The sequence below is a fragment of the Mesoplodon mirus genome (genome assembly GCF_964341445.2).
Source record: "Mesoplodon mirus genome assembly, chromosome: 15".
Classification (NCBI taxonomy): domain Eukaryota; kingdom Metazoa; phylum Chordata; class Mammalia; order Artiodactyla; family Ziphiidae; genus Mesoplodon; species Mesoplodon mirus.
The window spans coordinates 48744056-48770244 of NC_138991.1; the positions used below are offsets into that span (position 1 = coordinate 48744056).

A 26189-nucleotide genomic window follows, 5' to 3' on the forward strand; every position below is an offset into this window, starting at 1 on the left:
CGTGGCCAACAAAGCTGTAGGAGAACTTTCTCTGCTCTCTCTCCAGCCACATATTTCATTTCTCTCCCCCTCATTCACTATTCTAATCCTTCTACCTGATCACTGTTTCCCCTCCCTCATCCACCAGCCAACTCTAACACTATTTTTAGATCTCAGCTTAAATACTCCTTCCGCCAAGACCTCCCTCAATCTTTAATATAAATTAGATCCATATCTTATACTCTTGCACAGAATATTCTACTTTTTCCTTCAAGGAATGCATCATAATCTGTAATTATACATCTACCTGTGGGATTCTTTGTTTAATGTCTACATCCTCCAGTCCCCAGGAAGCTCCATGAGGACCTCTCTGTACCCAGCACCTAGGCAATGCCTGGCACATAGCAGGTGCTCCATGAATTATCTGATGAATGACTGATGGCTTCCAAGTTAGACAACTGGGCATCCTTAATACCAGATCCTCAAGGAAAGAAATAAAAGCCTATTTGAAGGATCAAAGGAGAAAGTGTTGCCTCCTCCTCTTCCTTACTATTTTACCCATTCCTGGCACCAGTTCAGTATGCTTGGAATGAATGTGACTGATGATAGATACAGAATTATTGCCTTGCCTGGACCATGATTCTGCCAGGCTCTGAACCCATGTAGCAGAGGAAGCTAATTGTCCACAAACATCTATCCCTCCTTCTTCCTTTTATATTCCCCCATGGGGTTTTAACAGGGTACATGGCCACCCTATTGGAATCTCACTTCTCAGCAACTGGGTATGACCACATGACTAAATTCTCACCAAGGAAATGTGAGTGCAAATGATGTACCAGCATCTTCATCGCTTTCCTTAAGAGGAAATTACTGGTCCTCAATTTCCTCTCACCTTTCCTATGAGCTGGAACTAAGATGCGGTGCTGGTGAGTCAACTTTAATCACAAGGATAAAGGTGAACCCCCAGGGGGTGAAGAACAATAAGACAGAAGGAACTTGAGACCCTGGATGAGTTCATGGAACCAAGCTGCCTACTCAACCCTGGACCAACCTCCACCTGAACATGGAAAACAAATAAGCTTTAATCATGTTTTTGAGGCATTGTATTTTAGGGCTTCTTTGTTACAGCAGCTCAGCCTGTGGTCTAACCAATACACCTCGCCAAGTCTCCTGTTCCTGGGGGAGTCAGGAAAGAGATGGATATAGAACATCAACTCCACCAGTCTTGGTCAGTGACCAGAGCGCAGAATCTTACAATGTTCCTTCTCCACATCCCTCCACCTAGTTCCTGTCATCAGACGACAAATTTCCAGTGGTTCTTTTCCCTTGCAGCTTTTACATTAGAATGAGAGCTTACTGCCCTGGGTCCTCCTAAGACTCACTCAGGAAAGTAGGACACATAATCATTTTTGGTTTAACCCTTTATCTTGCTGAGGCTGACAGAGTTTAACAGTGGTAGGAATTAGAACATTCTAATCACCAACTCATGATGACTCATGCCAAAAAAATATTTAACTCGTTATACATTTTAAATTGAAACATACTTAATGTCTTAACCCAAACAGAGTCTGTACCCAGGAGATTCCTTACACAGGTGGACAGCTGGTCTCCTGAACTTTAAGAAAAGCTCTTTTTACACCAACGTGCAGAATTTCTCAAACTTTTCTATCACAGTTTCCTTAACTGGGCAGGAAAGAAAATTTGTACCCAAAGATGTTTAGGGATTTAACACAAAGTAGCCCTCCACAAGCAGGGCATTTCTTTAAAGTGTTATATTTTATCTGTAAAATTCCAATGCAAATTGTTTACATAGTCTGCTTGTTTTAATATGAAATAATGTTTTCATTTGTTTGCCATAATTTTTAAGTCATTAAAATATGTTCGACCTCACTCATAAGAAGAAGAAAAGCAAATCAAAACTACGATGACATAATATTTTTCACCTATAAAATAGGGAACATTTTTAAACGTGATCCTACACTCTGTTAACAAGGGTATGAGAAAACAATTCTCTCCTCCCCGCCTGGTGGGACTGTAAGCTGGCACAGCCTGGTGGGAGGAGAGGGTGGTTAGACAATAGGTATCGAAAGTTTAAATGCAAAATATAAATTCAACCTCTGGGAATTCGTCCTCCAGATATTCCTGGACATCCGTACAAAGACACGTGTGCAAGGGCTGCATTCAATGCTACCTGTCATAGCAAATGACTGGAAGCGGCCTCTGTGTCAATCAATAGAAGACTGGATACATGAGATGCAGCGGGTTGTTATGTGGCAGTAGGTTCTGGGTGGGTTCTCTGAGAAGCAGATGCCAGGCAGAGTGTAAAAGGTTTATTGGGTAGTAACAGTTATGAAGCAAAAGGAAAGGAAATAGCAGTGAGCATGTGGGTGAGGGAAGGGTGCCATTAGAGCCCAATTTAGGTCCCCACCAGCCCAGAGGGAAGCCAAGATTGCCTGTTAGAGAAACAGCCAGGCCCTTGTACCACCACCTTGCTCAGTCCTGGGTAGGAGGCTGCCCCAAGAAGAGTGTGACCCCAACTCGACACTAAGGGGGGACCCTGAAAAAGGCCCAGCTTAAGGCTGTCAGCTCCCCACTCCTTGCAGCTGGGCAGCCAGCCCTTTCTCAAAGGCAGGTCTGGCACAAGAGTCACCCATATAACAAAGAAGAAAGAGATCAACTTGCACTTCCTAGCATGGAACAGTCTCCAGGATGTATTGTTAAGTGAGAAAAAATAAGGAGCGAAAGAGAACACAATGTTTTGGAACTAGACAGAGGCCTTGGTTGCACACCAATGTTGTCACTGAATTGTATACTTTAAAATGGTTAATTCTGTTATGTGAATTTCACCTCAATGTTTTTTTAAAAAGAGAGAGAACGCAGTGTGATACTATTGTGTTAATAAAAAGGGAAATGCATTTATGTGCGCAGATAGGTGTGGACAATCTCTGGAAGGAGCTGCAAAACACTGGTGCTGAGAAGAGAGACTTAATTGTCACTGAACACCCTTGATACTGCTTAATTTTTTTGCCATGTGCGTGTAATTACACCCCCTCTAAAAAGAACAGCATTAAAGAGGTTGTTTAATTGTTCTGATGAATGAATAAATTACTTGCCATCAGGAAAAACCAATTAAAAATTCCCCAGAAGATTATTATTAGCAAGACACCATTACACTGATCCTTCCATTTCAGAAAATGCGGCCTCTGTCCAGGTGCAGGGCCATCACAGGTTCAGTGCTGTCCTTTCTCTCAGGGTCAGAGGACTCCAGAAACACAGACACAGTACATTTCTGAACTACATGGCAAGTATCAATACTTGCTAGAAAAGGAGAAAAATTATATCTTGATGAAAAGTGTTCACCAGCTGCTATCCCATTCAGCCTGAGCAAATTAGCATGTCGTCATGGACTTCATTATTTTAGATGGTGAAACGGCCAAGCCACTGACATTTCCCCTTTAATCACCGTGTAAAGGACTGGCTGCCCCTGGGTCTCTCCACCAATTGCTCAAGTGTGTCTTTTGAACCCATTTGATGGTGTCACTCAATAAGGGCACTTTTTTCATCTTGCCTGCCTCTTTTTGACCCAAAATAATTTCAACCATTTCTACAGCTCCAGGCTCCACTAGGTTTTCTATTATCACATGTACCTTTCACATTTCAGTTAGCGATTCTAAACTGACCTTGAATGAAGAGACAATTTTTTTATCTGTTTGTTTGATTGTATTCCTCATTGTAATGTTCCAAGCCAAGACTTTTCTCTTCAGTTACAAAAAACACGAGTGCTTGCTTTGCATCCAAAGTCACACAATTAGTTTTTCAATGTCTCTGCTAGCGTTTTGTTTCATGCATATGTCTCAACGGAGACATATGGTTTGGGCCCATTTTAGCAACTCCATAATATAACCAATTATAAAAATAAGCATCTAAGAATATCTCATGTTTCTAAGATTGACACCAGCGCCCACTACTCGATTGTTGATTGTGGCTGGCAGTGCACTCAGCGTCTTTGTGGTCAAGTTCACTAGCAAACTCAGAAGCAAAGTCATATCCCAGGTGAGAAACAAACTTTGGGTTGTGTGGACATGCATCCTTCCATGTTACAAGTCACTGATTTTGAGATTTTGCTTCAAACTCTTATACCTTCTAGCTGAAAGTATAACTTTAAAATATTGCTGTTTAAGAAAGTAAATGAAAAATGATACTAAAATCCAAAAGCTAGAATTGTCAGCAATCCTACATATCTTTGTTCATTCATTGATTCATTTATTCAACAAATATTTATCGAGTGCCTCTTTACATGCCAGGCACTGCCTGGGGCCCTGGAAATAAAGTCAATGCTGGGCAATAAGAACAAGGCCCTGATCCTATGGAGCTTATGACCTAATAGGGAGATACAGATGTTAAACAAATCATCACAAAAAACAAATAATTACATATTGTGAAAAGTGTTCTGAGAAAAATATATCACTCTTACAAGAGAATAGGAGGCCTGCTTTAATTTGGGAAGTTAGAGAAGTGATATTTTAAGGTGAGAGTGAGACCATGTCTTAGTCTGTTTGGGTTGATAAAATACCAGACATTGGTTATAAACAACAGAAATTTTTTTCCCATAGTTCTGGAGGCTGGAAATCCAAGATCAGGGTACCAGCATGGTTGAATTCTCATGAGGGTCCTCTTCTGGGTTATGGATGGCTGACTTCTCATTTTGTCCTCACACAGCAGAGAGCAGGGAGAGAGAGCAAGCTCTCTTGTGACACTTATAGGGCACTAATGCCATTCATGATGACTCCACCCTCCTGACCTCATCTAATTCTAGTTACCTCCCAAAGGCCCCACCTCCTTATATCCTCACATTGGAGGGTAAGGTCTCATATGAATTTGGAGGGGACACAGACATTTAGTCCACAAAAGACTTGAAAGATAAGTCATTTCACTGGTCCAAAGTGGAAGGAAAAGTGTTGAAGCAGAAGGAAACACTTTTGGAAACACATGGTTGGCAGGGACCAGACCATGCTGGGCTTTACAGGCCACGATTAGAGTTTGGGATTTTACGGTAACGTTAAGGGAGGCTTTGATGGTTAAAATGAAGGGAATCACCTTAGCAGATATGTATTTGTTTGAGGTTTCTCTGGCTTTTGTTGAAAGAACAGTCCAGGCAGGAGACAAAATAGAAAGTGAAGGGATCAGGTGAGAGGCTGCTGCCATGGACAGTTGAGACATGATGGTAGCCTGGAGTGATGACAGAGGAGACAGAAAGAAGTGGGTGAATTAAAGGTAGGTTTTGAAGGGACAATAGACAATACTTGGAAAGACAGCATCTGTTCAGAAGCAGAGGAGTGAGAGAGGCAGAGTGTCGTGGATGACAGCAGAGCATATGACGCATCCCCTTTGGAAACCAGTCTTCCAGACCCTCTCCAACATCATATCCAAGCCTCAGTTTCCTCCTCTATGAAACGAGGACACCACTACTTACCTCTTCAGGTGGTCATGCTGATTGAAGAGGATAATGCATGGAGAGCATCAACGGGCAATGCTCGAAAATGGTCTTCTTATGATTATCCCCTTTTTGCCCCATATCATCAACTTTGCCCTTTGTAATATTGCTATTCTTCAAGTGAGCTAGATTTTGTCCTCTCTTTGCCCGTCCACTCACCTCCACCCAAACCTCCTCTCTATATTCCATTTGTGCAATAATGAGGTTACCCCTTCTCGGTCCATAAGTGCCCCCATCATCAACGTCCACGTCCAAGGCAATTTCTTCTGGGATGCTGAGCAAAGAGCTGGGTTCTCCTCTACCATCAGCAGGTCCTTTAGGTTCTATGATCTATTTAACAGTCCCTCATCTTTCATTATTTTTTACGGCAAGTGGGTCAGCTAGATTTGTCCCATCATGGTTGCTAGGGCATTTACTCAAGAAAATGAAGAATAAAATATCCTCCAACAAGGTATTCTGGATATGCTCATGGCCCACACACAGTCCTCAAGGAAGAGTCCTCTCTTCCTCTTGATGAGGAAAATCATATTGGCTCCCTCACAACAAGGGGATGTCATCACAGAAATTTCTAACATGTAAGTTGTTGGCTGTTCTCATAGAGCTTAATTGCAATTCCTTGGGCCAGGAGTTACAGAGTTTGTGGTAGCTGCTTCTGGACAATACCCCAATTAAGTCAATTAAGTAATTAATAAATAAATAAAGCTTAAAATCAATTGGAATAGTATTATGCCAACATCAATTTCTTGTTTTTGACAATGTAATCGGATTACATAAATATCTCTGGGGAAGCTGGGTGACAAGTATTCGGAACATCTGTAACTCTTGTACATCTTATGTTATTTTAAAAGAAGAGGTTATAATTTTAAAAATCAAATGCAACTTAAAAAATTAATTATGGCAATCTGGTTTTGAAACACTCTGCCATTTTACTTCTGCATGCTCTGAGGAGGAACAAAATACATCACAGATCATCAAAGTTGCAAAAGCAGAATGGAAAGTCACATTAAAAAATCAGGCAGACACAAGGCAACAAAAATACCTCATTGACAGAGTCTGAGTTTCAAGCCGATTCTCACAGAAGCCTGAGTGGTAGCAGCGGTCCCCAGGTCTTGTGGCAAAGTTTATCTCCTATCCTGGGGCTCTCAGGACCCCAATGCAAGAGCCCTCCACCAAGCCAGCCAGCCCCAGGGCCGTCCCCACCTTCCTCAGCCTAAATCCTGAGAAGTTCACTGGGCTGAAATGTCCACCACAAATTCGTTCTCCCATAACCCTTGGTACAAATGTCCCCAAATATGCCCGGTAAACTCACATGCGGGACTGAGAATAACAGTAGCTAACACTGGGCACATCCATCATCTTAATTCCCATAACACAACCAAGAGTTAGATAAAAGAATCCACTGTTAAACCAGCAATCCTAAACCAGTGGCTCTTCCACATGGTTTCCAACTCCCTTGGTAATTAGGGCCTGTCTCCCCACCCCACCTTCATTTCTAACCCTTCTGGAAACCTTTGCCTCCTCCTCTGAGGTCAGAGAACTTATAAGTAAAAAAGCCCCATCTTTTGAGATGTGGAGGGAGGGGAACAACCACTCTTGCCTTAAACCAAGATTATGAAAAATAAACTCGAGAGAAATTTTAAATGCCTTTGAAAAGATTTATAAATTAGATAGCATTTGTCCATCTCTCCGCTCTTTAAAATTATCACTCATGCACCTGAAGTTTAAGCAAAGAAATCCATTAAACAAACAAGCCCAAAATCATACAACACAGATTTAGAGGTGTATCCCTTCACTCTAATGAATGACCAATTCAGAAAACCATTTTGGGGCTTCCCTGGTGGCGCAGTGGTTGAGAGTCCGCCTGCCGATGCAGGGGACACGGGTTCGTGCCCTGGTCTGGGAAGATCCCACATGCCGCGGAGCGGCTGGGCCCGTGAGCCATGGCCGCTGAGCCCGCGCGTCCGGAGCCTGTGCTCCGCAACGGGAGAGGCCACAACAGTGAGAGGCCCACGTACCGCAAAAAAAAAAAAAAAGAAAAAAAAAAAGAAAACCATTTTGTCTTCAAACAGCCCTGAAGGTTCCTATCTTTGCTATCTTTCTGTATTGTTAGCAGAAATACTACATCTTTGAAAAGAAGAAAAACCTTATTCCCAGAGCTAAAACAGAAAAAGCTTTGAACTATTTAGGGATAAATCAACTCATAGTTACCAATAAGCTGAAAAGAATGAAAGAGACTATCTCAAACCAAGTAGGCCCCTCTTACATATACAGTATTCAAGTGTTAATTTCCAAATCAGCCTTAGAATATGCACATATACATTCAAATTCTGCTGAAATGTCACACAAGCCCTGGTTCAATCAGATAAACAATTTAATTCTTTCTCTAAGGAAGGAAAACTCAAGTAAATCTTCTAGACCCTGATTCAGGTAGATATTACCAATCTCATCTAACCTCGTTCACCAGGAGCCATCCTTATAACTTATACACAAATTTACCTTAACTTCATTTAAATTTTAAAATGCTTCTGTCAGCTGAGTGGCTGAGTTTTGTAGTGAGGAGGAATAGAAGGTACCCGCAAGGCCTTCAAGCACAGTTGGACTGTGTGTGCACTTCACAAAGGCACCTGACCAAGGTGATGAATGAGGTCAGAAATCAAGTCCTCCCTCGGATCACTTGTTAAGCCATCTGGCTTGGTCCAAAGAGTTTCAGCCAAAGGAAGGGATGCCTTTTGGTAATTGGTCCACTATACCCAGAGAAGGAACTACTTTTAATTCACCTGTACAGAAGTGGCACCTCTTTGTAATTCACCTAAAGAAACATAGGTGTCAGCTGTGGCCCTGGACTCCACACACCTGTAGTCTGCCACCCCCAGGTGATGCACGTTCCACTGCAGGGAGAACCAGGCTTTGTCCACAGCCCTCCCCAGATCCAGCCCTTCCCTGCTCCTGCCTCTCAGCCCACACCCTTATTTTCAACTTTGAACTTCCAGTTCCATGTATTTCAAGACCCATTCTTTCTGATTCTTATTTTACCTAGAAATGCAAGTACAGATATTTCCTGGAATACTCAGCCCTCGACATGTACAGACACATACAGTAAAGCGCACCATACAATTATTTCAGAGATGAAGAAAATGTCACATTATAGATGAACACACAGAGTAGTCTGCTGCCCAGATGAACACCAAAGAACCTCAGTATCTGGAATTTAAGTTTCTGTCTTATAGGATCATATGAAAATAGCTGGACAGATTGCCAGCAAAGTTAGGGGCTATGTTTGTGATAGGTTCGATTTAAAATATAGGACACAGGGGCTTCCCTGGTGGCGCAGTGGTTGAGAGTCCGCCTGCCGATGCAGGGGACACGGGTTCGTGCCCCGGTCCGGGAGGATCCCACATGCCGCGGAGCGGCTGGGCCTGTGAGCCATGGTCACTGAGCCTGCACGTCCGGGGCCTGTGCTCCACAACGGGAGAGGCCACAGCAGCGAGAAGCCCGCATACCGCAAAAAAAATAAAATAAAATAAAAATAAATAAATAAATAAATAAAATATAGGACACAGGGCACATGGGGAATTCACCTCAGGGGCTGCTGGAGAATCTCAAAGAGATAGATTGTTATGCTCTAGAGTTTTATGACAGGCCTCTCTGATCAGGAGACACATGCATATACATGAAGATGCTGTCAATACAGAAAATCAGCAGGGTTTCAAATAGAAGCCCCAATCTGTTGACTAGTCAGACACTCTTTTTTTTTTTTTCTTTTTTTTTGTAAAATTTTTTTCCAGCTTTTTTAGGGTATAAATGGCAAATAAAAATTGTATGTATTTAAGGTGTACAATGTGATGTTTTCATAGATGTATACACTGTGAAATGGTTACCACAATCAAGCTAGTTAACATATCCAGCTCCTCATATAGTCATATTTTCTGTAGTGAAAACACTCAAGATCTACTCTCAGCAAATTTCAAATACACAATATAGTATTATTAACTGCAGCCACCATGCTGTCCATTAGATTCTCAGGACTTACTCATTGTACATAACTGAAACTGTGAACACTTTGACTAACATCTCCCCATTTTCCCCAACCCTTAGCCCCTGGAAAACACATTTCTACTCTCTGGTTCTGTAAGTTCAACTTTTTCAGATTCCACATATGTGAGATCATACAGTATTTGTCTTTCTGTGTTTGGTTTACTTTACTTAGCATAATACCCTCCAGGTTCATCCATGTTGTTGCAAACAGCAGGAATTCCTTTATTTTTTAAATTGAATAATATTCCGTTGTATGTATATAACATATTTTCTTTTTTTTTACTTATTTATTTTATTTATTTTTGGCTACGTTGGGTCTTCGTTGAGGTGTGCGGGCTTCTCATTGTGGTGGCTTCTCTTGTCGTGGAGCACGGGCTCTAGACACACGGGCTTCAGTAGTCGCGGCATGCGGGTTCAGTACTTGTGGTTCTAGAGCGCAGGCTCAGTAGCTGTGGCACATGAGCTTAGTTGCTCCGTGGCATGTGGGATCTTCCCAGACCAGGGCTCGAACCTGTGTCCCCTGCATTGGCAGGCAGATACTTAACCACTGTGCCACAAGGGAAGCCCCAAAAGCATAGAATTTAAAAGATTTTTCTCCAGTGGCATGTACTTCTCCTTAACGTGCAACATGAGAATGTGATTCGAACACTGTCATAAGGCCATTTTCTTTGTTAGATGAAAATTTTGTTTGCATGCATTTTTCAATAGCTTTAAGCTGTTGAATAGCAATATATGCAAGAAAGAGCTGAGAGACTTATGTAACAGATATTTTCTAGATCTATAACCTGCACTGCTCCCCAAGAAAGATGGGCTGTGTTGACAGAGAGGACAGTGTTCTTCTGGACACCTGGAGGAGTTTGTCAACGAGTTTGGGAGTAGACGTTAGTAAGAACTAAAAGTCTCTACAAAGTGGACAGAGAAAGAATTGAAAACCCTAAGGAAGATAATAGTCAACAAATCTGGACACTACCAAGTTGAAGAGTGCTATCAAGAGAGAGGAAGAGGGCTTCCCTGGTGGCGCAGTGGTTGAGAGCTCGCCTGCCGATGCAGGGGACACGGGTTCGTGCCCCTGTCCGGGAAGATCCCACATGCCACAGAGCGGCTAGGCCCATGAGCCATGGCCGCTGAGCCTGCGCGTCCAGAGCCTGTGCTCCGCAACGGGAGAGGCCACAACAGTGAAAGGCCCGCATACTGCAAAAAAAAAAAAAAAAAAGAGAGAGCAAGACAGAGGATTCCGCAGCACTGATGGGCCTGAGGATGCAGAGAAATGCCTGCTGGAGGGGTTAGTTAGTCATTCATTGCGAGATGTGCAATACAAATCCGACTTTGGTCTCTCCATTGCAATCATCAGTAAAGTTTAGATTACTGTATTAGCTACATATCACTGCATAACAAATCACCCAAAGACTTAATAGCTTAAGACAACACATCTTTATTATCTCACAGTTTCTGTGGGTCAGGAATTTGAGCCTGGCTTAACGGGGCCCTCTGCTTCAGGCTCTCTCACATGTTGCAATAAAGGTGTCAGCCAGGTTTCGTCTTAAGGCTACACTGGGGAACACGTTGTTGGCTGAATGCAGCTTCTCATGAGCTGTTGGCAGAGGCTGCCCTCAGATCCTTGCCGTGGGGCCTCTCCCTAGGGCCACTTACTACATGGCGGCTGGATGTATCAGAGTGAGCAAGAGAGAGCGTGTCAGAAAGAAGGAAGCCCCAGTCTTTTGTAACTTTATCTCAGGGACAACATCTGGCTACATTCTACTGATTAAAAACAAGTCATTGGACCCAGCCCACACTCAGGGAAGGGTGTTACACAGGGGTATGAACACCAGGAGGCAGGGATCATTGGGGGGCCACCCTAGAAGATGCCCACCACATTTACCCACTAGCGCTTTTGTGTGAATGGGTTATTATTTGAGATGATTCACACCTGGGGCAATGAGGTGCATAAATAGTATACAATTAGGAGGATCCCAGAGGCAGTGATTCACCAGGAATTCACAGAAACCCAGGTGGGGCTTTGGTTTTTCCTTGGTCATGAAATTGGGGGGCTCCTATAGCTGATTCATGTTGTTATAAAGCAGAAACTAACACACCATTGTAAAGCAATTATACTCCAATAAAGATGTTTAAAACATTTTTTTAACCAAAAAAAAAGTAACTGGGGGGCTCCTCACAGGCTGGATAGATTCAGCTGACCCCAGATTAATTTGAGAATTGTATCCAGGGTCATTAACTACAGGTGCAGTGCCCAGCTAGCTATTCCTGAGCCAGAAGTAAAAGGAATGCATCTTCATGACATCAATAACAAACTTCATCAGATAAAATAGGGCAGCATTAATTGACCTGATTCATCCATGCTGGAGGTGGACAACCACCCCAAATCAGAGGGACATTGGAGAAACTTCTTTGGGACTCCCTTTGCAGCCTTTGGAGAGTGCATTCTTTGGCACTGGTTGTTCTAAATGGATCAGTCTTGTCCTGGCAGGAAAAGGATGGCACACTCAAATGAGGTATTTGAAGAAAGTTTAATGAAAAGAGTATTGCAGAGGTATAGGCAGGGTTAAGAGAAAATAAGGAATGTGAATTACCCTGGAATGGTCAGCAGTGGCAAGCCCTTACCCCCAGGCTAAAAGAGAAAGGGATAGAGAGGCTTCTGGAACCCAGAGAGCATTGTAGCTGTCAGACAGAGCAGCCCAAAGGAACTGTGGCCTTCACGGAGGACGCGACCCTCAGGCTGGCAGAAAGGGAGTCAGGACCTTCCAATCTCCTGCTTGGCCCCGCTGCCCAATCCCAGCTGCAAGCCAGAGGCAATGATATAAGTGGAGAGTGGATCTGGAGGTACACACAGAAAAATATCCAAACATAAACAAAACACCTGGCAGCTTGATCTGAGCTTCTAAAAAGTGCAGAAGTCATAGCAATTCTCCTAGGAAAGAGCAGACATCGGTAAGCGCTCCAAAGCTGCCATTCCAACCAGCATGGAGAAACACAAAATAGCTTTTAAAATAAAGCTACGACTGCCCAGGACTAGAGGCTTTACTGGGAAGTGTAATACAGGTTTTTGAGCCTGCCTCGGGATGCTGTAAGACTGTCAGTTCTTGCGGAGGGTGGGAAATGAAGAACCATAATATCGTATTCACAGAGATCCAGGCAGCATTCTTACATATCAAGCTCCATTCTTTCATTGCTTTAGCCAAGTACTTGACAAGACTGGTATGGGTGTCTGACTATGGGAACAGTCATGAACTATACACAACAAAGAGAAAGGCTCCCCACCTCTTCTGTGCAAAGACCAGGGAGGCCTTTACCAGAAGTCATACGACAAGATGCTGCTGGCTGCCAGTTAGAAAATCGGACTTGCTAAGAGCAGGCTGCTGTGCCAGCAGACCCAGGCTATACAGGAGAACTAAAGGCCCCTGTCCTGCACCCCAGAATTCGTGCCCTGCATGATGCTAAATCAGGAGGGAAAAAAGCAGGAGATGGTATTGGCTGCCCTGGGGGGGACAGGAGGCACCACCCCACTGGACAAGCAGATCCAAACTTGAGTACTTGGAGTCAGCCGGATATGACTAAGCCACCTGAGGCCAAATTCCCAACTAGGAAGGCCCCCGGAGGGTGAGAGGAGCAAATCTCCCACCTCAGATGAGTGTCATCTCCAGAATAAGCCTAGGGCTCAAGGCAAAAACCTTGACCATTAAATGGCTATTTCATCATCTATGTAAAGATAGTTTTTAAAACCAGGGTCCCTGTAACCCATCAGACACTCAGGTGCATCTGAGCCACATTCAGGCAAAAACAGTGTTGTTAGGGGCCCTGGGAAGCCAAGATATCCATAAACTATTTGTTATAGAGAAAATGACACTTTGTGATCAGCTGCACCCACAATAAAAAACAATCTGCAGACATCCAAAAATTAAGAAAAAGGAAGGCAAGAGAAGCCATTCCAATCAGTTGTAAGCATCAGAAAATCCAACCCAATTTTGTTCATGTAACTGAATGATCCACAGGCAGATTCGCAGGTATGGTTTGATCCAGGCTCCAAAAACTATTACTAGAACCTGGGTTTTCTCACATCATCCCTTAACTCCATTATTCTCATTCCATTTCTTAATTCCATTCCTTCATACAACTTCTCACAATTTCAAGATGGCTGAACAGTTCAAGTTCAGAAGGAAAGAGAAGCTTTCTCTCTTGCTCTCACTCTCTCTTGTGCACGTTCTCTCTCTCTCTCTCTCTCTCTCTCTCTCTCTCGCTCTCTCTCTCGCTCTCGCTCTCGCTCTGTCTCTCTCTCTCACTCTCCCCCCCGCCCAACAGTTGAATAAAAATCCCAGGCCTGGCTCTCATTGGCCCATCCCTGATCAATCACTGTAGACAGGGGAAGCTGACTGGTTTCAGTGAATCAGAGCCCAGCACTGGAGCTGAAGGTGGGATTGATCCCACCTAATCCACGTGAGCAAAAGTCCCAGAGGAATGTTCCCAAAGGAAATTCACAGTATTGTGGGGAAGGAGGAACTGATGCTAAGTCACTCTAAATGACAAATGCAAAAGATAAATAAACATACCAGGCCTCCCTCCTGCCAAGAAGCAAAAGATCCTAGAGGGAGAGACAGAAAAGGAGTAGGATGCCCACCCAAGGAAACTCTGGTGGGGTGGAGGGAGGCGGCAGGGGGTGCTCATGCTCATGGACAGGTTTCCAGGCTAAGCTTAAATTCCAGAGCGAGTCTATTTCAACCAAAAATGGCCACCCAGCTCTCAGCTCCGTGTACACCTCAGTCACTGCCTCCCCTGCATTTGTTGCCCCTTATTCTGTGTCTTAGTTTTCTATTGCTGCATAACAAATGGACAGAAACGTAGCAGCTTAAATAACACACATTTATTATCTCACAGTTCTGTAGGTCAGAAGGCTCAGCATGGCTCAACTGGGTTCTCTGCTCAGAATTTCACTGGGCTGAAATCATGGTGTCACTGGAGCTGGGGTCTCATCCGGGGCTGGGGTCCTCCTCCAGGATGGCTGGTTGTTTGCAGACTTCAGTTCCTTCTGATTGTATGGCCGAGGTCTCTGTTTTCTTGCTGGCCATCAGCCAGGGACCTCCCTCTCCTCCTAAAGTCCACCCTGGGTCCTTGCCATGTGGCCCCCCCCGTAGGCTGTCACATTCTGAACAGTTCTGTCATCAGGAAGGTCCTGGCTCCTTTTCAGGGTGCACCTGATCAAGTCAGGCACACCCAGACAATTGCCCTTTTGATTAACTCAAAGTCAATTGATTAGTAACCCAGTCATGGGAGTGACATCCCCTCACATGCACAGGTTCTGCCTGCCCTTGTGGGGAAGAGGTTACACGGGCCGTGAACACCAGGGAGTTTGGGGCCAGCTTAGAATTCTGTCTACACAGTTTGGTAATTGAACTCTTCTGGAATCAGCCCTTTCTTGTTCAGTCAGTGTGATTTGGGGTAGGATTTGGGGTAATCTCCTAACCTAGCCTCAGCCAACTGGTGTACTCCACCATCCCAGCCACAGTGGTCAGTCCAGAGATGTCACCTGCCCCAAGCAGGCCCAATCAAACTGAATCCAGGGACTTTTGCTGACATGACCAGGAAGGACCAAGTTCTCTCTCTCTCTCTCAATAATGCTAAAGTATTAGGCTATGAGTCTAAAGCTGATGGTGGCCACCATGAAAGTAGAGCCTGCCTAGGAAAGAAGCCAAATCTAAAGTCAGAGTCAAAAGATAGCAAGAGGGAAGCCATCTCCTGGGGATGTTGTTGGAGCTCCTGGATCCAGCTAGGCCTGAATCCAGACCCTTTCCCAGCTCTCAGCAGGGATATAAGTCAAGAGGTTCCAGATACACCACCTACAGGTGACATGGAGGAGCTCCTGCTAGGCTGACTGCTCACCCAGCTGTGTGGGGAGGAGGAGATGCCATCAGGAATCAGCAGCATGGAGGTGATGGTAAGTTCTCCCCCCATGTCTGAGATACAGGGAGGGGCCTGGAAACAAAACCCTAAGTTAAATCTTCTAAGATAATGTTTGCCTGATCAAAGGTCCTACTGAGTTCAGTTTGGTGTGAGGAGGAAAATGAAACATTTACATATTCAAGAAATATGTCATGAACACCAACCATGACCCAGCCTACTGGGGACTACTGAACAGGAGGAATATGGCAGTGAACAAGACAGTCAAGGTTTCTGCCCACAGGGGCTAAATGCTGGTGAGTTATCATGCCCATTCCTCCAATCCCAAATCCTTCCTGGTGTGAGAGGTCCTGGAGCTGACTGGACACTAATGGGAACCTGCCAGCCTGCCCATCAGTCTCAGGTTCCCTGACCCAAGATGTCATGGTGGAGAGTGGGGTCTCAATGGGCCTGACATGACAAGGAACAGATGAAGATGATGGGGGAGATCTGCAAGGGAGGGTAGCTCAAGGCCAGACTTGTTGACCTCAGTCACTTCAAAGTGTCTTCCAGCTTCCGGTGTGAATGGAGGAGATGACACACACCTGGGAAAGAGCCAGATGGCTTCTTCAACTGGGGCATTCTCCCCTGAGGATGGGCCTATGCACCTATGCCATGTGCTATTACTTGACCTGAAAATTCTTCTGGGAGACTCCAGCTTACAGAGTCTTGACAGTACCAGGGAGTGTAGCTAAGCTGTAGGTTGGAGGGAATGATGTTGGATCAGTGAGTGCTCAAGGGGAAATAGTTCAATAAGTCATTAGATATGAAAGCTGCATGGCAGAGCAGGTAGAACAACCATGTTATGGGCATAAGCTCTGACCCCTGAGCATCTGGGACCTGATTTCTATGACCCCTGATCTTGAAAATGGGAAATAAGTGGAAGCTAGGGGCCATGACGATGTATCAAGTAGCACAGCACTTGACAAAGAGCTTCACAAATGGGCATGGGTACATGGTAAATGATGGGAATGTGAAGAAAGGGATAGAGTGCATCACCTTCCTATCCCCAGCATGGGACCAGCACTGTGCAAGGAAGGCATGTTGATGACATGGAGTATAAGTCAGCTTTGGCTGCAGTAACAAATAACCCCCAAATCTCGATGGCTTCCCTTAACAAATATTTATTTCTTGCATATGAGTATTCATGTTGGCTGTGGCTCTCCTGGGCTTGGCTGAGCTCACCTGGGTTCTGCTGATCTCAGCTTGGCTCCAAGCTGTGGGTTGGGCTCAGGTCTGCTCCTCATGTCTCCTCACCCACAGGTCTCCTCACATGAGGAAGCAATTGCCAAGAGGTCAAGCCAAATCACGCAAGCACGGGTAAGACTGCTGCTGGTGGACTGTGTCATGTCTGTTCAACGGCCAAAGCCCAAAGTTAGCAGGTAGGGCATTAGACTCTACCTATTGAATTGCATGACAAAGCCACACAGCAAAGGCTTGGATGTTCCACCCTAACAGAGGGAGTGAGCAGAAGATTTGAGAACAATCGTCTAGTCCTCCCACCCACCCACCCTGCATCCAACAGGAGTGTTCTGGAGGGTCTCAGAGACTGGAAGGAATTCCTCAGGGCCAGAGTTCTCCTGGGAAAGGACAGCCCCTCCCTCCAGATTTCATCAGCATGTATCTGATCTGGCTCATAAAAAGCCAGGATGAAAGTGAAGGCAAACAAGGTAGGTTGCAGATGTCTCCAAGGATCAGACAAGTTATGTCCCTTTCTAAAACAATCAGTACCTGGGGCAGTGGAGGTCGAGAAGTGTAAAATGACTCTCCTGTGGTGGCTGAGAATCCCAAGAATTGCTGGACATCCTGGATGGATTTGCAGAGAGGACACTCACTTCTAGAAGGCTTCAAGACATGCACTTTGTAGACGTCCCGCTTAAGACACTGTGTGGTCTGGAATTCTGCCGGGCTTAACTGTTTATTATATACATGTTTTATAGGGAGGCAATATAGATGTTTTAAAGGACCTCAGGAGGCAAGGGTGGGCAAAGAAATTTTAAGGACAAATAAATAGGGAATATTTAATATTCAGTTGTTTACTGTCTCTTCCATGACAGCATTTCTTCAGTAAAGCCAGGTAAACACACACGCACACACACATTTGCACACGCACCCACACACACAGCCACCTCTCCTTGGCAGTGGAGCCCATCCCAGCAGCTGTGGCTGAAGCCCTGGGTTCCAGGACTAGAGAGAATAGCTTAATTCTCAGCCCCACTGGATGGCAGGCTGAAGTTGCAGAAAGACTCCCACTCCCGTCAAGCCTGAAGGTGGGGTTCTGTAAAAGGATATAGCTGAGAGATATTCAAACATTTTAATAACCAGTACAGCACAGGTCCTGACCGATCAGAGCCATGGCCAGCACACTGTGACCTGCATGCCAGTGTCCGTGATCTCTGCAAACAGCTGGGAGAAGTTGCAGAAGGTGGAGGCTGGGAATCCAACGGCACAGCTGACATTGAAAGGTGAACGGGAGTGGCACCTGCGCTGTGACCCGCTGCTTTCCTGTGTGCAGAGGACTGAGCATTTCAACCGTAGACCCCAGGGGTCCTGCAGGGCATAAGCTGGATTTGTCTTCCTGCCTGAGGCAATCACCAATTATATGTGCTGTGAGGCAAGTCGGCCTCCCGCCAGAGGAGGAGAGGACGGGATCTACAGAAGCTCTCTCTGATCTAACTCATTAGAGAAGTTCAAGAGTACCCATCCAGGAGGCAGCACAGGGCGAGATAAAAAGTCAGGATTTAAATCCTCCCTACCTGAGAGGCCTCAGACAAGGGTTTCTTACCTCTCTCGGGCTCTCTCCCCTCATCTGGAAAAAGGGAACCAGCAGCATCCACCTGGCAGGATCGTGATGACGATGACATGAGCTAATGACACAGCTAAAGCCCTCAGACGCAGACTTAGCCTCCAAAACAGGAGCTGTTATTGTCATCCACGATGGGAGGAGCAATCCAGGAATCAAACCAAAAACAAATGATCAGAAGGGAAAGTGAGACGCAAAGACTACATGATATTGGCAGTGTGAAGTCCAACTCCAACGAGATTGTTGTTATTGTTCCTGCCCAGGATAATCCAAGGCTGGAAGAAAGTGGGAATACTGAGCGAGGTCCAAGGCCCCTCTGATGGGAATCTGGGCAGACACATTCTCACCCAGCGTCCCTCTCCAAGCAGCTGGTCCAGCCCAGCTAAACTGGGGCTCGAGTTTGTAACAAGACAAACGATCTGTGCTAGAGAAGCAGCACTAGTTGCCACTTCCCTGCCAGGATGAAAGAAAACCAGATCAGACCCCAAGTAACACCCGCAGAGCCACACTCTCCACACCCCGGTCTTTTAATTTTCTGTAATAATCACATGCGACATCTGAAAACACACCAGCCTCTATAACATCTACCTAGGATGCTGTTTAAGACCCACCCACCTCTGATGGAACACCAGGGATTTTTGGAAACTCAAGCAGGCTCTTCCTGTCTCCAGATGAGACGTCTACTGTGGATGTGACCAGGAAAAGGGCCCAGAACGTGCCGGTGGCTACACAGAAGTACTCAGGATGCCTAAATTGCCACCTAAGTGATGTGGTGCGAAACAACTTGGTTGGCTGAATTTGAGAAGGCATAACACCTGGGAGGCGGCAAAGCACCCCTTCCTGAGCTCTGCCTTCCTGAGCCAAAGGCCAAGAGCATCCTGCGAATTTCCAGAGGTAACTCCATCCCGGCCTCCAAAAGGATTGGGCCGGTGGGTGCGTTTGTTTTGCTGTGCCATAATCACAGGAGTGACTGGCTTACACAGTTTTTTTTCTTTTATTTCAACCCATCCCCAAAGCCCAGAGCAACTTAAAACAAGAAGAGCCACCACCTCCATCAAGAAAGGAATATTTTGAAAGTTTAACTGATAATTCCACAGCCATTCATTCAGCTGCCTCCCAAGGAAATGGAAGGCATCTGGAAAATGTACTTTAAAACTGATTTAACGTTGAGCCATGTTAACTGTTTTAATTTCCAAGCAATGCAATGCCCACCAAAACATCAATTAGTCCCAGCAATCAGGCAGGAATATTGGCGTCTGTTGCGGGATTCATTTATTTCAGCTCTGCGAAGTATCCAAGAAGGAGAAATCCAATGCATCCCATAGCTCCAAGGAGGGGAAATTAAGCCAGAATTGAAGCCGTATCAGGCCCTGGCAAAAACAGCGCCTTTGCCTGCGCCCACTGCTCTCCGGCATCTCCCTCTGGAGGGAGGGCAGTAACTTGTACTAAGGTCTTCATGCTTTGACAGGAAACACCCCTCCCTCCCCAGCTTCTCTGTCTGCAAGCTGGAAAACTAGGGAGACTGAAATGAGGCTGAGAATGCCTCCCTGCTGAGGACACAAGCCAGGTTAAGAACGTGCGAAATCATTTTCAACAATTATTCTTCCTTTTAGCGCTTCTTCAATTCCAAGGCCCCGGGATCTCTCTGCCCCCACTGAGGCTCTGAGTCGGGGTGCGGGACTCCCACCGTCTGCAGCACCCTCGGTCTCCACGTGCCCTGGGCAGCTGCCTGGGCCCCAGGGCAATGCGCAAATGCCACTCACCACACGAGCCTGGGCATCAGGACCAGCAGAGGGCAGCCCAGCCCAAGACCCTGGGAGACCCAGGCTCCTAAAAGGAAACAAGACAAGAGTGCACAGGAGGTCTCAGCAGCCCGCGGAGGGTGGATGCACCACGCCAGCTCCCTGGGCCTCTCCCTGAACCACTCACTAGATCTCGCCCAACCTTGGTTTGCTCAACTCCTAAACAGGAATAATGACCCCAAATTGCAGGGGACAGAAAGGCGAATTAACTGAGATTGTGTGAATCAGCGACTACCAGAGCTGCCTTAATCATAAGAGTCACCTGGGGAGAATGCTAAAAATGCAAATTCTGGGATCCTCCCTGGCAAATTCTGATTCAGCAAGTCTGGTACCAGGCCCAGGAATTTGGATTTTTAAGTATCACTCCCAGATGATTCAGATAATGAAGCAAATTTACGAAACAAGAGATTAAGTGCCTGGCCCACTGGAAGGGTTCACCCAGCTGCCAGCACCAGCTCAGGCCTGTGGGGTGAAAGGAAGGAGGAGGAATCTAGGCTTCTCCTGCCTGGCTGAGCATCCATCAAAATTACAAATGCACAAACCCTCTGACCCAGCAATCCCACTTGGAAGAGTTTACCCTGCAGATATACTTGAACAGATGCTAAAGTATATAAGGTCATCCGCCGCAGCATTGTTCATAACAATATAAAAATAGAAACAACTGAATTGTTGTCTACAGAGATCTAGTTAACTACAGTTATGCCGTAGCCAGAAAAATAACAATTGCACGGCTCCTAGGTACGGATATGGAGCTACCTCCGAGGTATATTGTCAGGTGAAAAATGCAAGGCACAGAACAAAGTGTATAACAAGTTTTGTAAAAGTGCAGGGATAAACTATGGATATGCATAGAGTATCTCTGGACAGATACACAAGCTGGTGACATTGGTTGCCTCTGGGGAGGGGAACTGGGCAACTAAGGAACAGGGGAGGGGGGAGATAGCTCACTGCACACCTTTTCAGACCTTTCGTATTTTAAACCAGGTGCATTGCCTACTGTGTGCATTATATAACATACACAAAACACTGTAACATTTTAAAATAACTTTTAAATGTATGCGTATTATATTTCAATGAAAAGGCTTTAAGATAATAGTAAGTCAAAGGGCGTGGCTCTGGTTTGCAGGTGCCATGTCTGGCCACTTGTGGCTACAGAAATTGGGAATTCCCCAGTTTGCTATCCCCAAGGGAGGCTGGGGCAGACCTGGAGACGGCGAAGCACCAAGCTTCACTCTCTGGGTTTTTGCACTCACTCTTCCCTCTACCTGGGACACTCTCCACCTGGCTGCGTCCATCTTCTCTTCTCTTGGTCTGCAGCTTAGGAATCACTGTCTTCTGGAGGTTTCCACGGCCGCTCCCCGCTTTCCCAAGCCTAGGTAGCTGCCTCTCCCGAGCATTCCCTGGGGGCCTGTGTCCCCCCCTCACAGCACCCCTCGTACTGCCTCATGGTCGCCAGGGTGCAGCAGTTTCCCTCACACCCACGCTGGACTGGGAGTCCAGAGAGGACCGAGGACACGCCTGGCTGGTTCACAGTCACCTCCCCAGAGCCCGGCACCAGCTCAGTCCAAAGGCGGTGCTCGCTAAAGACAGAGGAGTCACAAAGAAGTGGGAGAGGGAGGGGAGGAGGAGAGTAAGACAGGCAGGGAGGAAAGACAGGAAGGAAAGCCACACCCCCGGGCCCTCTGTCTCAGCTCAGCCCTTAGTCACCACCACCACCCTCTGCTGCTTTCCTCCCCTGGTCTTACCAGATTTGAAATCTTCTTTATTTATGAGACAGCCTTATCTGCCTTACTCACCTTTGTATTCCCTGCTCCTACCGCAGGCTTGGCACATAGTATTAACAGGTGCCCAGTATACGTCAATTGAATGTATTAATTAATACTGAACGGTGAGGAGGGAGGAGTAAAGGAACCACTGACAGGACTTAAGTCCTAAGAAATTCTGATTCAGTGGGTTCTGGGTGGGGTCCACAGGCTGGGTGGGGTCCACAGGACTGGCAGTTTTTAAAAACTCCCCAGTGGTGCTTCCCTGGTGGCGCAGTGGTTAAGAATCCGCCTGCCAATGCAAGGGATATGGGTTTGAGCCCTGGTCCGCGAAGATCCCACAGGCATTGGAGCAAATAAGCCCAAGCGTCACAACTACTGAAGCCCGCGCTTTAGAGCCCGTGCTCCGCAACAAGAGAAGCCACCGCAGTGAGAAGCCAGCGCACCTCAACAAAAAGTAGCCCCGCTCGCCGCAACTAGAGAAAGCCCATGTGCAACAACGAAGACACAACGAAGACCCAACGCAGCCAAAAATAAATAAAAATTTTTAAAAAGTCTCCCCCCGTGATTTTAAAGTGCTCTGGAGTTGAGAATCATTTACATGTGCTTGGTAGGGACTTTGGATTTTTCTGGGAATGCAGGATCTCCAAGGACTGTCAGAGAGCCCACCCTGAATTTAGGAACCTTCCCGCTGCCCCAGGTCTGGCAGGGCGGACCAAGAGACTAGGAAAGGGATTAGGAGTGGGGGACCGGTCTGGGTCTGTCCGGCTCACCTGGAGGAGAAAGAGAGGAGGGGGTCCGGGTGGGGCTGGCGCTCGGAGGCGCGTCCAGCCAGGAGCGTGTCTTGGCGCCATCTAGCGCCCGCTGGAGGCTCTGCAGCTGCAACATGCTGAGCTGCCGGCGCTGGGCTGGGGTCACGGCCGCGGCGTTTTCCGGGCCCAAGAAGGCGATCTGCTCCGCGGACAGCTCCTGCAGGGGAGAGGGGGTTAGCGCCCTCAGAGGCGCCCCTCCGCGGCTTTCCCAAACCTCGGCCATCCGCCCAGGACCCGCACACCTTCGTCGTACCCATGTACCATTTGTGCTCCTCTTTAGGATTTTTACTTAAAATCAGATCACTCTTTCACTACTAAAATAAACTTATTTTAAAATGAAAAAAATTTAATGGAAATTTCCAAAAATGGAAAATTGGAATGACTCGCAATAAGTACTCATTTAAAATATGCCATAATAAATAAAACGACACTGTTGAATTGTAGCTATATGTGTTGGCCAACGATGTCTGAACCTGAGGCCTCTTAAAAAACAGAAAAAAGAGGGGATTTTAAGTGTTATAGAGGTGTTAAATACATTTTAGCTCCAAATCGAGACTTCCTCCTCCAAGTAATCAGTAGTAAAGGAGAGGTGAAAAGGTGACAGTGTTGTTTAATGCAGTGCAAGGTTCCACCCCACCCCACCCCCAATGCTTCAAGTCCCCCACCTGAGAAACACTGATGTGGAGGAGAAAACACACACCTAAAAGGCAAAGACCTGAATCTGTGTCCCAGCTCTGTCACATAACAGCTGTGTGACCTTGGGCAAGTTTCATAGCCTCTCTGGGCTTTTGGACTAGATGTGGGATGGCACAGGTAACTCGTCTCCTAAGTGATTCTAACCCTTGCTGCTGAGCCCTGTGAGGGCTCAGCGAAGGGAAAGTACAGTAATCCGTTAGTGATGTCTGCCATGGACACCGGAAATGGGGAATTCTGCCGAGAGCAGAAGTCCTTTGAGGGCCCTGAACAAGATGTTTTCTGAAGTCGCTTCCATCCTAGAGAGGACTTGGTGACTAGCTCCAGTAGGTGTGGAATGAGATGGGATGGCAGGGGCCTCTAAAGTCATCCTGCTTATTTTCTAAGGGCCCCAAAGATTCTGAGAAAGGGGGTTCTTCTCCTTCACCCCATCTTCTTCTCTCCCTCACCTTCTTCTTTCCCATCCAGGTTGATGCTTCTCTGGAATCATGTCATGCCCCTGCTTAGAACCCTTCCCTGCCACCTCTCCAGGCCACAGCTCAAGCTCCTGAACATGGTAATGAGGGCTTCAAGCTCTGGGTCCTGCCCCCCTCTCCAGCGTCCTCTGCGCTGGCACACTTCACTCCTGGAGAATGGAGGTCCATGTCTGCAGCCCCCAGAAGGCAGCACTTCCTTCTGCCTGGAACACTGTTCCTCCCTCTCCACCTAGCTAACCCGTCCTGCAAAATTCAGCATCACCTCCCCCCCACCACAAACACACACACACATGCACACACACACACACACACACACACACAGAGGACATGCTCTTCTGGCTTACACCTTACATCTACCATTAATATAGAGTCTGCATTATAAAAATTATCTCTTTTTCCAATGTTGCTGCTTGCAACCCACAGGCCAGATTGAATCTCTAGGCCTATTGCACTGTGTTTTAAAATATAGATTCAAAGTGGTTGCCAACATTTAATTATCAGGAGATTTCACATGAAAATGAGATTTCTGGATTCTGATAAAAAAGGAAGACCCAGCAATACTTGGCCCACATTGTCACACTGCATCAATGTGCCAGAGATGAGAAGCAGCTTCCCCAGATTTAGACAGGGCTCTCCAGTTCACTTCAGTCCCTACCCAGGCCACTGCACTCCCTTATGTTACTTTTCAAGCCCCTGAAGGCACTGTGTTATACCCCTTCACCAGGGCATCCCAGGTGCACCAGCCTGGAGCCTACATCCTAGTGCCTAGGCTGGAGCCTACCACAATGTAAGTGGCCACTAGGAATTTTTGGAGTAGGTAAGCTACAGACTGCATTCCAAACAAGACCAGGAGAAAGTGCTCAGCAACATGCCAGCATCAAGAACCAAGCTGCCTACCCCATGCAGAGCCCCCAGAGGAGAAGCTCAATGGCGTTAAGGACTATGACTTACTTATTTCCCCTAAACAGCTATCACACCTGTTCTGTGCTGGGAGCTGTCCTTGGTGCTGAAGTGGTTCAAGGTCCGCTCTCTTTCTTAAAATGAACCAATGATGTTGCATCATGGGAGTTTGTCTAGCCTCCTGTGTGTGCCTTATCCAGTTTTTATGGACAGAATGTGTTTCCAAGTTACACAGCGGGCAAGAACACCAGCGTCACTCCTCATCAGAGCAGACTGTCCCCACCAAACCCTCTCCTAATCTTGTACATGGACAGGAAGGAAGGACCTCTCACTGGATACCCTGCTTCCCTAACCTCAGTTGATCCAATTCAACCCTCTCAATTTTTTCCATAGCTGTTTGTCACCTGTCCTACTGTGGCTTCCTTAACCCTTTTCTTAAAATCAATTAAAATATTTTACTTAAATTTATTTTAAAAGGAAATGTTATACAGGAAATGTTATCCCTCATCTGCAATTCTGAAGTCCAAAAAAGTCAGAAAACAAAGTTTTTTCCAAAGTTTAAGACAAACTTACTTGCCAGCAAAATCTGACCTCAATTGATGGGAGACCATTTATAGTCTCTATTTATTCCAATTAGTGTGATTTGTCACAGATTTCTTCACAGAAACATTAATGCATTTGCTTACAAGGTGCTTCCCCAGACACTGCTAAAGGTATTAAGTTACAATACTGTTGATTCACAGAGTGATCTTCCTAAAATCTGGAAAATTCCAAATTCTGAAATATATATATGTCCCCAAGGGTGTTGGATAAGGGAATATGCACCTGTCATAACATCATAAATAGAAAATCAGTACCAGTGGCTATGAAGAGAAGGAAACCGTAAAAATAGATACAATTAAAAGATAAATTTAAATTGAAGAAAAAAATACTTAAAAAACAAAAACACCTAAAATTCTCTTGTGATCCATCCGCTGTTGGCACACAGCTCTCCTCTGGCCCTATTAGCAGAAGGCTGGTTGCAGGTCCCTAGAATACAAGGCCCACCATCTGCCTCCCTGTGTGATTTGAAATAGGGTCAAGCTCCCATTCTCCTTGAGGAACTGAGTACCTACTTTGAATATCTCATCAGGAAGGCATTTGATTGCTGATGGCTGGAAATAAGGCATCAAATCCTTGTCAAGCATTCGGAGCTCTTCCTTACTTAATCCAGCTGGGGAGAAAAAGGAATCATGAAGGTTTAGTTCAAGCCATCAGAACTCCATTTGTTTTATTAATGGTGCTGCATAATGTACAGATCTGCGTGTTCTAGGCAAACATCTTTCCTTACAAAAGTCCCTGAAAATCACACCGGGGAATCAGATTCCTTAATCAACTCAGGAAAAAAAATGTGGGTCACGTTAACCCTGATTGGTCTCCTACAAGGAGAAGTATGCCCAGAAGGAGCTTCACTTTACACAAATTTCAAATTGTGTATAAATCTATT

At 45.9% G+C, this 26189-nt stretch overlaps 1 protein-coding gene across 1 annotated transcript in view; it reads right to left on the reverse strand.

Moving 5' to 3' along the window:
* Positions 1–20016: 20016 nt before the first annotated feature.
* OTOA (otoancorin) overlaps positions 20017–26189 on the reverse strand; it is a gene marked incomplete at both ends in the record, with an annotated part of 60139 nt that continues 53966 nt past the window's right edge. Inside the window, 3 exons of the mRNA XM_082645369.1 lie at positions 20017–20087; positions 22596–22791; positions 25819–25916. Of these exons, the coding sequence (XP_082501495.1) occupies positions 20017–20087; positions 22596–22791; positions 25819–25916 (365 nt within the window). The remainder of the gene's footprint in view (positions 20088–22595; positions 22792–25818; positions 25917–26189) is intronic.